Genomic DNA, 14,480 nt, shown 5'->3' on the forward strand with positions numbered 1-14,480 from the left:
TCAGAGGAAGTGTGGGAGAGCGAGAGCAGGATCCACGTCCCTGACATAATTTTGTCTGACAGGAGTGACAGATACTGTTTTATGACTGAGTGGGTTTCTCCGTGCTATTAGGAACTCATTCTCCCATAATGCAACCTGCCACAGCGATAACTCTCCCAGAGAGACTGGCACGGAAAATGTGCTCAGTGCAAGAGCCCCGACCCTTGTTTCTCTTTGTTCTCTTATCGCGCCCTCCCACTGGTTCTGCAGGATTCAGGCTGATTACAGCTCTTATATGTGAGAGAGATGAAACGGAGAGAACGAGGTGTAAAGAGCAAGAACTTTCAGAGTCATCTCATCACCAAGTGGCTCTAAATCTGCTGCGAGGTGATGATGTGATGGGGTTTCCTCCGGTGCAGTAATCCCAGAGGCCCCCGGTCGTCGTAACCTCCCGCTGGCCTCGCTGTCGTATCACATTCACGCCGCTGTCCGTGCGCCGGGCCATCCTAATATCTGGCATTACATCCGGGAAGATTCAGCATTCTGCGGGCGGAGCAGTCGATAAAGAGGATCGCCTCCTCTTCCTCCTCCTCCTCCACCTCCACCTCCTTCCTCATCCTTCTCCTCTCTGGGCATTAATTTATAACCCCTCTTCCTTTAATTAGAGGGAAGGAGAGAGGAGTGTGAGGAGGAGGAGGAGGAGGGACGAGGAGAGCAGCGGGACAGGGAATCAGAGGAGTTGCTGAAGTCAGCCTCTTCTTTCTCTCCTCCTCCTCCTCCTCCTCCTCCTCCTCCTCCTCCTCCTCTGAGCGTATTGACTCATCTAAGCAAATCAGGACCATTCCTCAAAAGAACATAAGAAGAACGGCTCATACGTCTGTTCAGGTTTATTGTCTACATGTATAGATATGAGGATTTAGAACACAATAAGGAGCAAACTGCTGCTTTAGCTCCTGCTGAGGCAACAAACCCTTTGTCCCCCCCCCCCCCCCCCCCTCCAGTTTTTACATTCCCGTTTCCGACCCCCTCACCTTTGATAGACTCGCACTCAGTCACTTGTGAAACTCACAACAGCCGGGCGAAGACAGATAGACAAATGCGGCCAATCCCTGGAGAGTGAAGGTGACACACAAGGAAGTGCACACACACGACTCCTCCATGTACTCCCCCCCCCCTTCCACCACCACCCCCTCCTTCTTGACACACACACACACACGGTTTGAGGAACGTGGCCGACAGCAGAGTGAGATGTTGACAGCGGCGCCGAGTAAAAGAGCGAAGGAGAGACTCTAATCCCTGTCAGAGGAGAGAAAAGCACTCAAAGCAAAACAATTAAAATGCTAATTTCTCTTCCTCCTCTCTGCTCGCCTGTTAATGACTTAGCCAAGCGTGCACGCTAAGGCTGTGTGTGTGTGTGTGTGTGTGTGTGTGTGTGTGTGTGTCATGTGTGTTTGTGTGTAGCAGCCACTGTTTCCTGACTCCCAGGTCAAAGGGGCGACAGACTCCTGGATTACGTTTGTTGAGAAAGACATTTAATTCCACAAGGGTGTTGAAACCTTTCTCAAATGTTCACATTTACATAGAAGCATGCATGTATCTCCACAGTACTGCATGTATGTATATATATATATGTATGTAAGTATGTATGTATGTATGTATGTATGCATATATATATATATACGTGAGGCCCAGGGAGAGACGGCAGACAGAAGAGAAAGAGATTCTGAGATGGAGGAAAAGAGTGAGAGCGTCGTTTTTCCGTTCTTCTTCCTCCTGTGTTATTAATAATTGAAGCCTGTTGCGGTCTCTCTCTCTTTCTCCCTCCTCCTTCATGCATGAACAGCGAACACACACGTATATACATCCAGAGACAGAGGTGGGGGGGTTAAAGAGCATCCATAAGGGATTCTGTGAGGGATTCTCTGAAAACTTCCTGAATTATTAACGTATTTACATGGCTATCATCCCTCTCCTTCTCATACATGTGTCTGCGTCTCCTTCATCCCTCCAGACTTATTATCTCCCTCTGTACCTACAACCCTGCTGGTATTTATAAATCTGCTGCTTGTATTAACTATTTATTGTCATCTGTTCTAATCCCATCCCACTTGAGCTTTGGGTTATTAGGCAACAGAGATACAGAGATGAGGAACTAATCATCTTTAACAGCTGAGCAGTTAAAAAGACGTGTGGTTAATGTGAGGTCGTCGGTCTGCAGCCAACACCGCCCCGCCCATCACAGCATCCTTGACTTCCAACCTGCTCACTAATTACAAAACACTTCATGGATCCATTACGCTGTGGATGTGTCAGGAGTTTTATTATTAGTGGCTCAGCTACTGGTTGTCGAGGTTGTTCTTCTGTAACTTATTCATCCGTTCACCTTTTCGTCCTCCGCTCCTTGCCGGCAGATGGGGAGGGTGGACAACCGCAGCCTGACCCTGAAGTATCCCGTGTGGCCGCGCTTCAACTCCTTCGGTGACGCCGAGCTGGACGACAACCACCTGTCCATCGTCACGCTGGAGGAGAAGCCGTTTGTCATCGTGGAGGACGTGGAGCGGCTGACGGGAACCTGCATGAGGAACTCTGTGCCCTGCAGGAAGCACATCAAAGAGTGAGTCTGACATCCCTTCACCTCTTCACCTCTTCACCTGCCTGTCCATGTAGAATCTATCCATCCATGCATACATACATACATACATACATATTTCTTTCTTTCTATCTACCTGTCCGTCCATCTATCTATCTATCTATCTATCTACTCGTCCGTCCGTCCGTCCGTCCGTCCGTCCGTCTATCTATCTATCTATCTATCCATCCATCTATCCATCTATCCATCTATCCATCCATCCATCCATCTATCCATCTATCTATCCCTCTGTCTATCTATCCCTCTGTCTATCCCGTCTCTGCTATCCATGTAACCACCAATCCATCCATCCATCTATCCATCCTTTGTGCATTTACTCATCTATCCCTCTAATTATCCATCCATCATCTACCCATCCATCCATCCATCTGTCTGTCCATACATCGATCCAGCATCTATCCGTTCATTATTCCCTCTATCGATCATCAACCCCTCTATCTTTCCTCTAGCTATACACTCATCTATCCATCTATCCATCCATCTAACACATACATATCCATTAGACAGATATTAGATGTGTAGATAAATACAGTAGATGTATCTGGTGTTATTAAAGGTCACATCCAGTAAAGAGGCTGAACTCCACAGTGATCTGCTGCCGTCTAATGAACTGACTGTCAGGTGAAGCATGGAGCAGGTGACTAGGTGTTACATAAACCCCAGTGTCGTAGTGTATCAGAGTATTCTTATAATCCGAAGGTGATAAAAATTACATCACCCACTTTCCATTTTCTTCAGCACAGTGGCCGTCCCTCTCTCTCTCTCCCTCTCTCCCTCTCTCTCTCTCCCTCTCCCTCTCCCTCTCCCTCTCCCTCTCCCTCTCCCTCTCCCTCAGTGTGCGACCTATGCAGCAGCTTCTTTCCTCCCCCTGAAAATGGAAGCGACTGCTGAACTCAGCAATTTACTGCCTTCCTTACCAATTTTCTCTCTAACGCCCATATACCTCTGGCCACTTGCTATATTATCTTCCTGGAATACACACATCCACTGTGTGTGTGTGGGTGTGTGTGTGTGTGTGTGTGTGTGTGTGTGTGTGTGTGTGTGTCACTGAGTGTCTTGGATGCTGCTGAATCAAAGCATGTAATTGGTTTTTAGATAATTTAATCATATATCTCTCTGCACTGAAACACACACACATACACGGATACACATGCAGGAAGATTGGCATGTCTAATACACACTTTATGTCCTTCTCTGCTTACATGTAACTGTCTATAACTACTGCACACACACACACACACACACACACACACACACACCCACACACACACACACACACACACACACACACACTCACTGACTGAGCTGATTAAGCAGTAATAGGGTCTCAGGGAAGAGGCTGACAGAGATTTTCATGCAGAATCAGTGTGAAGTAGGGCGGAGGATAAAGCATCTCCAAGGAGCAACACAAACACACATTCGCGAGCTCATATACGCTCTCAGTTGCCACATGTCCACTCACTCACAGGCCAGTGCGTTCGGCTGCGTTCCTCTCTCCCACAGCGCAATTCCCGCTCAAGCATCCGTGGTGTCCATTTGGAGAAAGAGAGCTAGATGGAGGAGGGAGGAGGGAGGAGGAGGAGTGGTTGGATCGGGGTTGGGAGAGTATCCATGCATGCAGAACCAGAAATTCACTCATCCAGGCCGGGGCCCTGAGAACAAGCCACAGCAACACACACACACACACACACACACACACACTGCCCTCTCTGGAGACCCCCCAGGCCCTGTAGTGTTTCTATATCAAGTTGGCCCGGCAACTTTGCAAACAGCCTCCATAACGTCACATGCTCTCGCTGCCTCCACTGTGGACGGCCTAAATCGGTACACTGTGTTCATGGATGCTCTGTCACTGCTCCGGCCAGCTGAACCTGCCAGGAACATTATCATTATTATTATTATTATGGTCTCTGCATCACTCCCTCCCCCTCCTCATCCTCCCTTCAGCATTTCATCATGTAGTTACATTACACTACAGTGTTAGTTCTGACAGCCAGCTTTGATTTAGTCTTTGGAAGAAAAGTTAATTAGTCCCGGCATCGACGTTAAGTCATTTTTATCTTTCGTAGTTTTAACTGATGCATTTTTCTCAACTTTTCGTCTTTTCTGACTTTGGACCAGTTTAACGAAGCTTCTATCTGCAGCAGAAACGTGAATCCAGGTCACAGGCTGGATCAACTCTGCCCTCTTAGACCTTATACACATCCGTTTGCCAGTTGAGTTGGATATCAGCCTGCTGCGCTGTCCTTGATGATTTATAAGGTTGGATCAGACATTACAGAGAGATGAAAGAGGTAGAATGGCTCAAAGTAAAAATATAAAACAACAAAGAACAAATTAGGTGCACTAGTTAAAATGAATGCATCCCAAGATAAGAGCTCTAAATGCTCCTTCATTTTGGAGGATGTAGCTTGTGGTGCTGTTTAACTGGATTGTTGGAGCGTTGTGCACTGGAAGGACGTCCACAATGAATGCAAAACAATATGAAGTCTAAGAAATATAAGTGTACGTGCAACCGTCAGCAACCAAAATGTAAACAGTCAAGTCCATCATCACTGTTCAGGAGTCTGATGGTGGTGGAGACTGTCTGAGTTATTAGAAGCTAATGTTGAACACCAGAACGTTTCTGAAGAGACGATTCAGCGCAGGACTGTTCTGTTAGAATGATTTCATCACTGTACCTAATGAACTGGCAAATGCACTGTAGATATTCAGTATAATAAAGAAGCATTGTTTGCAGAGGTGCAATTTGTTTCCATGTTTATTCCCTGATTTAAGATTCAGGTTCATGGAGCGTGACTAATGCAGCTCACATCAATAATTTATCAAACTGTGAAAGCTGCTTTTAAAGCTCAAACGTATTGTTACGGGAACTGCTGAAAAGAAATGTCAAACAACAGAGCGAGCGCAGTCAGGCGTCTCCTTTAGTCGCATAAATGCATCAGCCATAACATTATGACCACTGACAGGAGAAGTCAATAACATCGACCATCTTGTGACAGTTCAATGTTCTGCTGGGAAACTTCTGGACCTGGCATTCATTGGTGTGGATGTTACTTAGACATGTAGCACCCACCTAGACCAGACCAGCCCCCAGACCAACCTTGATGGAAAGCTCCTCCATCATCATCACTGACAGGGATCCATGCACAACATCTACTGCACAGACTCCACCCAGATCTGTATCTGATCTGGTAGATCTAAAAAACATACAGGTCAGGGTTTTTTTGTTTTGTTGTTGTTTTTGTTTTAATAGCAGCACAGAGGTCATGAAACCATTTTTACAGTTCACAGATTGTACAAACAGCTTTGTTCTGCCCGGGAGGCTTAAAACTGCTGCTTCCGTTTTAAAAAAGCTTAGTCCAAGTGATTCTGTCTGGTGCTGCCATCCTAAGATCTTGTAATGAGGCAGATCGTTCTGCATAATGAATCCGTGGTCTGCAGAAATGAGCCATTCCTAAAAGTAATCAGTTTTCTTTAGTTATTGGCTTTGACACTCTACATATCGCTTCATTCCTGGTTTGATCAAGCGTTCCTCTGCAGAGATTTCCTAGCCCGAGTGTTTCACTTGTATTTGATCAAACTGTTGTTGAGACAGGCCCCGGCCTTGTGTCCTTTCAGTGGTGAGATTGTTTCTGTCTCGCACTGTTCTGTTCTTTGTGAAGAAAGGAAAATGTCATTTATGTACACCAGTAAATGACTCCCTGTTGCAGGAGGGAACTTAAAAAGATTCTCTGTTATGGCCTCAGATATTGGTGGGAGACTCCAAATAGCCTCATGGGGGGGGGTCTAATGCAAAGCAATATTTGCTGTCTGGGTGTTCTGGCCTAAAGAACCACAACGGATGAATGTGTAGCAGTAGGTGGAACTTAGTTTAACAATAGAACAATAACCCCTTTTTGTTTCACTTCTTCAGATAGATGCGTTATTCATTACGTAGCGTCACGTTTAAAGGATATCGTGTAGGTGTTAACCTCCTGAGACCCGAGCTTTTGTTTGGTATGCATTTTTAATTTCCCCAAGGTATTTGGGATTAGTAGGACCTAAAAAAAAAAAAAAGCATCTTTGAATAGGAAGTAGTTTTTGAAAAAAAGTATGTCCTCATACGTGGACACAGGGATTACCAGTGTGTAACAAAGTATAAAACTGTTTACTTTTAATACCAAACATTGCTGTGGAAAAACAAAACTGCAAAGAGACACAGTTTTTCCTTGCTCAAATAAATAACTGTTAATGTTCATGCTGGAACATGCCTGTGCAAAGACTGAATTGCAAACAATTAAATCCCAATGTCCTCAAACGAGTACTTGCTAATTAGTGATGTTGTAGCTTGTTACTATTGATAGAATTTGTTAAATTTGTGTGTCATATCAAACTAGAAAAGTTGCAGAATGCAGAATAAGCTGCAGCAAACCTAAAACTTAATGTCCCCATATGAGGACACAGGGTCCCAGGAGGTAACTGGTTGCACGTCTTAAATTAGACCCTTTTGACCATAAAGTTCCAGGAGCCTCCGTTAGCACACTACGACGACAAAGGCTGCAACTCGGTCAGCATTGCCAGCAACATTGCCAATGAATCTCAAGTCACATGTTGCGTGCTAAATGCTAACAACAGTATAGGGCACTTGCAGGCTACAGCGCAGGTTCTGCACAGACCTGCTGCAGAAATACAATCAAAACTACACTGGATGGATTGAAAAGGAGTCCTGTTGCATTTGTGGAAGTGAATTATAAAGATTTCGTTGACATTTTCAGGAGCTTTTAGATGCAATGTAGTTTCTTTATTTTATCCAGAATTAATATCTTTTGAAAGGAAATCACCAAAGGTCACTGCACAAAGCTTTACAACTGCATCAGCACCGGGTCTTTTTATAAATCCATGTTTTTTTTTCTTGTGTGAGACTATTAGACCATAAAAAGTAAATTCCTCCTCAGTTTGGAGACAAAGAGTTCCACTTGGGGAGACATTTGTTTGACAGATCGATGGTGACTAGCGAGGTTTGCTCTTCAGAATTACTTTAATCTCTGGAAGGAGTCACGGGCGGATGTGTGGATTTTAGTCTTTCTCACTTTCCGTCAAGTTTGCGTCCAAGTTGTTGATGCAGTAAAGGACGAGGCCGTCGTCCTCTAATTAACACACATCTGAAAGTTAAATGAGACTCCCAGGTGGCTGAGAGTTGATGCACACTGTCTGAACTCTGCTGCTCTCAGATTCACACACACAGATGGTACAAGGCTTGCAGATGTAGTGCCGTCAAAACCTCCTTCTCTGGAGAGAGGGAGCATATTTTTCTCTTCTTCAGTCACTGAGTAGAATGACCCGAAGGTAAAGGTGAAAAAGTCCCAGGGTGATTTTAATTCATTTAAATTTAACAAGCAGGATGAAGGGAGAAGCAGAAAGTGTCCCGTTTGCTTTTAACCTAAAGGAGAGATGGTTAACTTTTCTTCTTACACATACATGGCTTCACATACGGACATAACAACGCTGCTTCTTTTTTTTTCTGTCACGAACCAAAGACAAAGATCAAACTGTTTCATAAAATGACGTGTTGGTTTTTGTGTTTTCTGCAGCAACACGACAGAGTCTGGTGGGACCTACATCAAGAAATGCTGCAAAGGTTTCTGCATTGATATCCTGAAAAAGATTGCCAAGTACGTCAAGTTCACCTATGACCTGTACCTGGTAACCAATGGAAAGCATGGCAAGAAGATCAACAACGTCTGGAATGGGATGGTGGGAGAGGTAAAGGGAATTCTCTTTTCTTTGTTTCTGATCCAGGGAGCAGTCAGACGGCAGGTCTAGAGATTGTTATTGAAGGCACGTCACCAGTTTCAGATTAATATACTTTGTGGAGCAGTTCAGTCTCCATGCATGTGATGAAGATGAGTCAAATTGCATCTACGGGAAAATATGTTTCGCCCACTAGTCTCCACAGAAAACAAATGAGTTGTGTCAAACCAGATGAAGTCAGCACAGAACCTCAGGCACTAAAATTAAAAGAAGAAGAAATTAAAGGGAAATCAGACAATAGAGACAGAGATATTTGTATGATAGATGTTTTAATCGGTGGAACTGTAAATGCTGACCACCTAAACAAACCCCAGCCACTCCTGCAGGAAGTCTTTAATTACTGGCTTTCAACTTCAAGTCCCAGAGTTCATTTCAAGACTGTAAACTTTATAGGTGGCTGTATTTTTTTATGGCAGACTTTGCTCACCGAGTTCATCTGGAATCCGTCTCCGCTTGCGTATTGATCGTATCGGGGAATAGATCAGTGAAGGTTCTCAGTCATCCAGGACACGGCACATACCAAGACAAATAGGACAACTAGACTTAATGGACATGTTGAGATTGTTTCGTCCAAGTAGCTTCTTCAAGAAACCCAACAAGTACAGTTTGTCACAATAAAAACTTGATGTGTAGTCAAAGAAATTCATATTTGGTCGTTCTATATCATCGTTTATCGTTTATGGTGTAGTTCTTAGGCTCCATGTTCATGTGCTCTGATTAACTAAAAACTGAACTGGAACTAAATCTTGTTGCACATGATCATCTTTCTTGTGTGGATGCAAACATAACTAACGTCTCTGTTTCCCATTTTTCTCTTCCTCCTCCTCCTCCTCCTCCTCCTCCTCCAAAGGTGGTCTATAAGAAAGCCGTCATGGCCGTCGGATCTCTGACGATCAATGAGGAGCGTTCTGAGGTCATCGATTTCTCCGTCCCGTTCGTGGAAACTGGGATCAGCGTCATGGTCTCCCGTAGCAACGGCACCGTGTCCCCTTCTGCCTTTCTTGGTAACCGTCACTAAATATGATGCTTTTTGTTGCTGGACTCGGTAGAGAATGAGAGGGAGACGTGTCTTGTTTGCTTTTTCTGTTTTTTTGTTTTTTGTGTGTGTGTTCCCTGAGATACTGAAAAGAGTTGACAACATAATTCAGTTCCGTTACACAGCTGTCAATACTTGCTCTTTCATCGGAGGGATTTAGCTCCACGCTTCCTTTCTGCCAGAATAACTCTCACTCACCTGAGAGGGACTTAACCGCAGGATTTTAACCTGAGAGAGCGTGGAGATCCCTGTTATAGCTGCTCAGTCACGTTCATTTGATGCTGAGTGCTTTAGCATCGACGTCCAAGTTCCTGCACACACTATACATATACATATATATATACACACGGACACAAAGGCCCACACAGGCATGAGCACAAAGTGCCAGCAAGACGTCCCGTAAAGCGAGCAGGCGTGTACTCGCTGACATGTATGCCGCGCGCAGTTAGAGCTGTGAAAGTGGCAATTATAAGGACTTAGCAGGAAAACCCCGTAATGGATGCTTGCCAGGGTTCACACACATTAGTTGCACACCCACACAGCGAGCACGGCCCTGTGCCAGCAGCGCTCTACCATACATTAGACTTTAATCTCTGCGGTAGTGTTGTGAGCTCAGAGGGAGGACAGGAGTGCTGACACCAGGGCTTCCTGTGCTGCTCCCCTCCCTGCATGGTCAAAGAGGAGGTGTGCTTGTGTACAGGGTGCGTGGGTTTGAGCCGGGGCAGCAGAACTCTGGCTCTCCGTGGAGTTCTCTCCTCAACACGTGCACATACTCCGGATCAATTCATACTTTAACTTTTCCCTTAAAAGACGGAAAGAGGGCGAGAATGAATCAGAACATAAAATATTCAAAGGAACACATGTTAATGGTTAATCTCTGTCGTCTTTCTTCTCCCACAGAGCCATTCAGTGCATCAGTATGGGTGATGATGTTTGTGATGCTCCTACTGGTAACTGCAATGGCTGTCTTCATGTTTGAGTACATCAGTCCTCTTGGCTTTAACAGAAACCTGGCACAGGGAAAAGGTGAGCACATCTACAGCACACCTGCAGCACGTCTCATCCCTCGTTCAGACAGATGGTTAAAATAACACTTGTCTCTTGTTTTCTATCACTCCTTCTCTCAGACCCCCACGGTCCTTCCTTTACCATGGGCAAGGCCGTGTGGCTGCTGTGGGGTCTGGTCTTCAACAACTCTGTGCCAGTGCAAAACCCAAAGGGAACCACCAGTAAGTTCATAGTGTCGGTGTGGGCCTTCTTTGCTGTCATCTTCCTGGCCTCCTACACTGCCAACCTGGCCGCCTTCATGATCCAGGAGGAGTTTGTTGATCAGGTCACCGGGCTCTCAGACAATAAGGTAATGGAGGACGAACGGAAGAGGTAGCTTTTCAGTTAAGAACGTTCTTCCATCCTGCTGCAGCGTAAAAGATGTTTTTGTTGCTGCGGCTCTAGTCGACCCGAAGGAATCTGTCTACCTTCATGTGCTCAAGTGCACATGTTTTATGCTCATACTTTAAACACAACTTGTTTTGCAAGCATTTCTATAGGAGGTAACAACATGGAGTATATAATAAGAGCCTTTTGAGTGGCCATGTCAGAAACCAAGTGGAACACAGAAGCACTTGCTGCAGCAGTAGAAGTGTAAATGTGTTATTCTAACAGAAATAGTGTTCGCGTGGTCCAGCATGAATTTTTCAAAGGTGTGTCACAGGTGCAGCTACATGCACTCACAATATGTACATTAGAACGACAGGTATGTAGAAAAGTGGTGCGTGCAGCGGGAGGAGGACGGACTGAAATATTAAAGGAGAATACAGCAGGAATAGAAAAGGAAGACAAAAAGGACAGAGCGTTCCTGAGCGAGGGGGAGATGCTGCCGAGGAGAGGCTGATGTAGAGCGTTTTGACAACATACAGAAGGAGAGAGGCAGGGAGGGACGGAGGACGGGGCACATCGACTGGCGGGAGGTTGACTGAGGACCAGCGAAAGGCCAAGACACACAAGATGGTACAAGACAATCAGCGGACAGATATGGGCCAGGTTGACGGCCGGTGGAGGGAAAGGAACGCCGTGAGGAAAGAAAGGGACCTGGAAGGACGGGGAGGGTCAGGGAGGAAAGGAACCAGACAAAAAGGGTAAACGGGTAAACGGCCGTTCAGACAGCTGTGCAGAGGGAGGCTGGACAACGAGCCAGGGAAATGATTAGGCGTATTCCCCGTCAACACGATAGTTGCCCTGAGAGGCAGCTTGATTCTCCCAAGATTCCTGAGGTCACACTGCAATCTATCTTGCCAGGCACTTGAGTCAGATCCACAGAGGAGCGTCCTGGGAGGAAGGAAATGAGAAGTTGGAGCACTTCATGAGCAAAAGAGAGAAAGAATCATCCACTGGCATGCTAGCTGTTTAGCTAGCTACACTCACTGCTTTCTAGCCTTCAAAGCCCCAAAGACTGTAGATGATTGTATTTAGCTCATGGTAGATGGTGACAGACAGATGTTTAATCCAATTTAATTGAATTTAATTTGTATTTTATTTATTTACTTTGTGGAATAATTGTCGGGAAATTATTTCAATGCATTTAACCTGTTCATTCATTCATTCATTCATGTGCCACCTGGCAAATGGTTTAGAGGACCTGTGGCCTTACTGTCCCAGAGCTACTTCTCTAACAACTAGTCCTGTTATCACCAGGTCCAAGTATTTATTTGTGTCCACGACGTCCCAGATGATCTGCCAGGTCAGGATAGCATTCATAGTGTAGCACCCTCAGTACAGGCACACATATACTTACTATAGACAAAGGTTTAGTAAGACAAAAGAAATCAACATAACACACACACAAACACTTTCCAAAAGTTAACTTAAAACTCAATTTTCACATTATTCTGCATCGACTTTGTCATTTTGTCAGAGTGCATTGTTGTTGTCAGTCTGTCTGAGACACAAAGCCTCTTGTTTTTATTCTTTCATCTCTGCATTGAGCTTTTTGTTTGCAGCATCCCGCTAAAAAAAAAAAAGGTAATCATCCAGTTAGAAGAGAACCCCTTTCACAGATTCTAATCAGCGACCGCTCCCTGCCACATTTACTCTCCTCTAACCTTCCTTAAGGTTTCTTAAGGTGGAGCAGGAGCTCTGAGGAAAGAAAGATGAGGGAACGAGGAGAAACAATAGCGAGGAGAGGGAGTCTCCTGAGGGCTTCAGCTTGTTGCAGTGACACACAAACACACACACACACACACACTGTGTAGCATGGACGCTAACGTATGCACACACACACACACACACACACATATGCACGGCAGAGTTTGACTTGTCTGCGCGCCCTCACTCTGATCTGATTATACAACAGAAAGGCTCATGTGTGCAGGCAGAGACAGTACGCAGAAACGCCAAGAAACGTTAGCATTATATTTTGGAGATGTGACGTAAGAGGTTCACAGAACGGAGCAAACAAAGAAATAGAAAGCACATGCAGATAGAAGATGCTTGGACGCCCTGCAGTCTCTGCAGCGTCCTATGAATATGTGAAATAACATGTCGTACAGTTTGACTTTCTGCAAGGGTTGAGTTCTGAAACTGAGTTTTTCCGCAGTGTTTGAAGCTGCTGCTGCAAAACTATTGACCTCTACACTCACACACTGACTGGGTTTAGTGTTCTCAGATACAAAAACTGTTCAAAAATCACATCAACTATTAGACTGATATTTTGTTTAGTACTTTAACCATGCATATAGCTTCTGCTAGTGTAGCTTATCATAAAAAAAAAAAAAACAGTTGAAGCAACAGACCTCACATCTAGCTACTGAAAAAGTGTTTATGGATGTCATGTAGTTATGCAGGCTAATGGAGCATTTCTCTGCTCTTTAGAAAGCGACTCAAGCATCAAATGTGCTCTTGCACGCACACGTAGTCTTGGGAAGATTAAAAGCACCGAGGTTTAGTTTCAACTCAGCGTTAAAAATAATTAGAAACCTGCTGAAATGATCCTGAACCAGCACAGATTGTGTTAACCATCAAAACCGCCTGACCTGGCAACACTGACTGGACCGTGCCTGAGAGAAAAAAGGTTTTGGAATTAAAGAGAAATAAATTTAAAAGTGACAGGAAGAGAAGCGGCCTCTCGACTGTGGAACCGCTCTTAAAACACCCTCCTTTCTCCTCTGCATCCTTTCTCCCTGCACAGTTTCAGAACCCGTACGCATACTCTCCTCCGTTCCGTTTTGGGACGGTCCCAAACGGCTCCACGGAGAGGAACATCAGGAAGAACTACCCCGCCATGCACCAGTACATGGTGAAATACCACCAGACCGGGGTGCAGGACGCACTCGTCAGCCTCAAAACAGGGTAAAGAGACACTATATGTGTGTGTTGGTGCACTTGGATTCACCTGTATGTAGTTTTGTGTGTAATTGTATGTCCTGTGTCTGTGGGTGACAGCTCCTCTGAGGCCGGGGATGAATGGGCCTCCTTATTGGGAGCAGCAGGAGCTATTTTTAGTACGGGGCTCTATAGTGGGACTGATGGTATGTGTGTGTGGTGAAGGTAAAGATGGTGAAAAGATGGAAGGAGAGGCAGAGGGGTGACTCTCATCACCGTCTCGTCACGGGGGGAAAAAGGGCAGGGGAGAAGGGGGCGGGGTAGGAATAGCAAGGGCAAAAGTCTGATCGGAGGAAATGAAGGAAGGGTTGAGGACGAGTGTTCCAAGAGACGAGAGATGAAGAAAGGGAGGGCAGTGGAAGAGGGAAGGAGGGAAACTGAGGGTAAGAGTATAGAGAAGGAGAGAAAAGAGGTGGACAGGAAACGAATGAGGGAAAAGGGACGGGGGAGGGGGGAGGTAAAGGACAGAAGGGTTGATGAGATGTATGACAAGGAGGTGTTTCTGATTGGTTAATGGAAAAGGGGGTGGGATCCAGTCAGAGCTCCTGGCTTAAAGGACGAGGAGAAATAATATGAAAGAATGACTGAAGATTCATTCACTCATTGTTTATCCAAAAACCAAGCTACAAAAAAAAGCAAGCGGAC

General features: G+C 45.3%; 1 protein-coding gene across 1 annotated transcript in view; it reads left to right on the forward strand.

The window, feature by feature from the left end:
- The window catches only part of grin2aa (glutamate receptor, ionotropic, N-methyl D-aspartate 2A, a), a gene marked incomplete at its 5' end in the record, with an annotated part of 131,612 nt that overhangs the window by 107,037 nt on the left and 10,095 nt on the right, over positions 1–14,480 (forward strand). Inside the window, 6 exons of the mRNA XM_084570666.1 lie at positions 2,391–2,593; positions 8,203–8,374; positions 9,273–9,426; positions 10,359–10,484; positions 10,586–10,815; positions 13,642–13,802. Of these exons, the coding sequence (XP_084426792.1) occupies positions 2,391–2,593; positions 8,203–8,374; positions 9,273–9,426; positions 10,359–10,484; positions 10,586–10,815; positions 13,642–13,802 (1,046 nt within the window). The remainder of the gene's footprint in view (positions 1–2,390; positions 2,594–8,202; positions 8,375–9,272; positions 9,427–10,358; positions 10,485–10,585; positions 10,816–13,641; positions 13,803–14,480) is intronic.

Source organism: Chelon labrosus (genome assembly GCF_963514085.1).
Source record: "Chelon labrosus genome assembly, chromosome: 21".
In the NCBI taxonomy this organism is placed as follows: domain Eukaryota; kingdom Metazoa; phylum Chordata; class Actinopteri; order Mugiliformes; family Mugilidae; genus Chelon; species Chelon labrosus.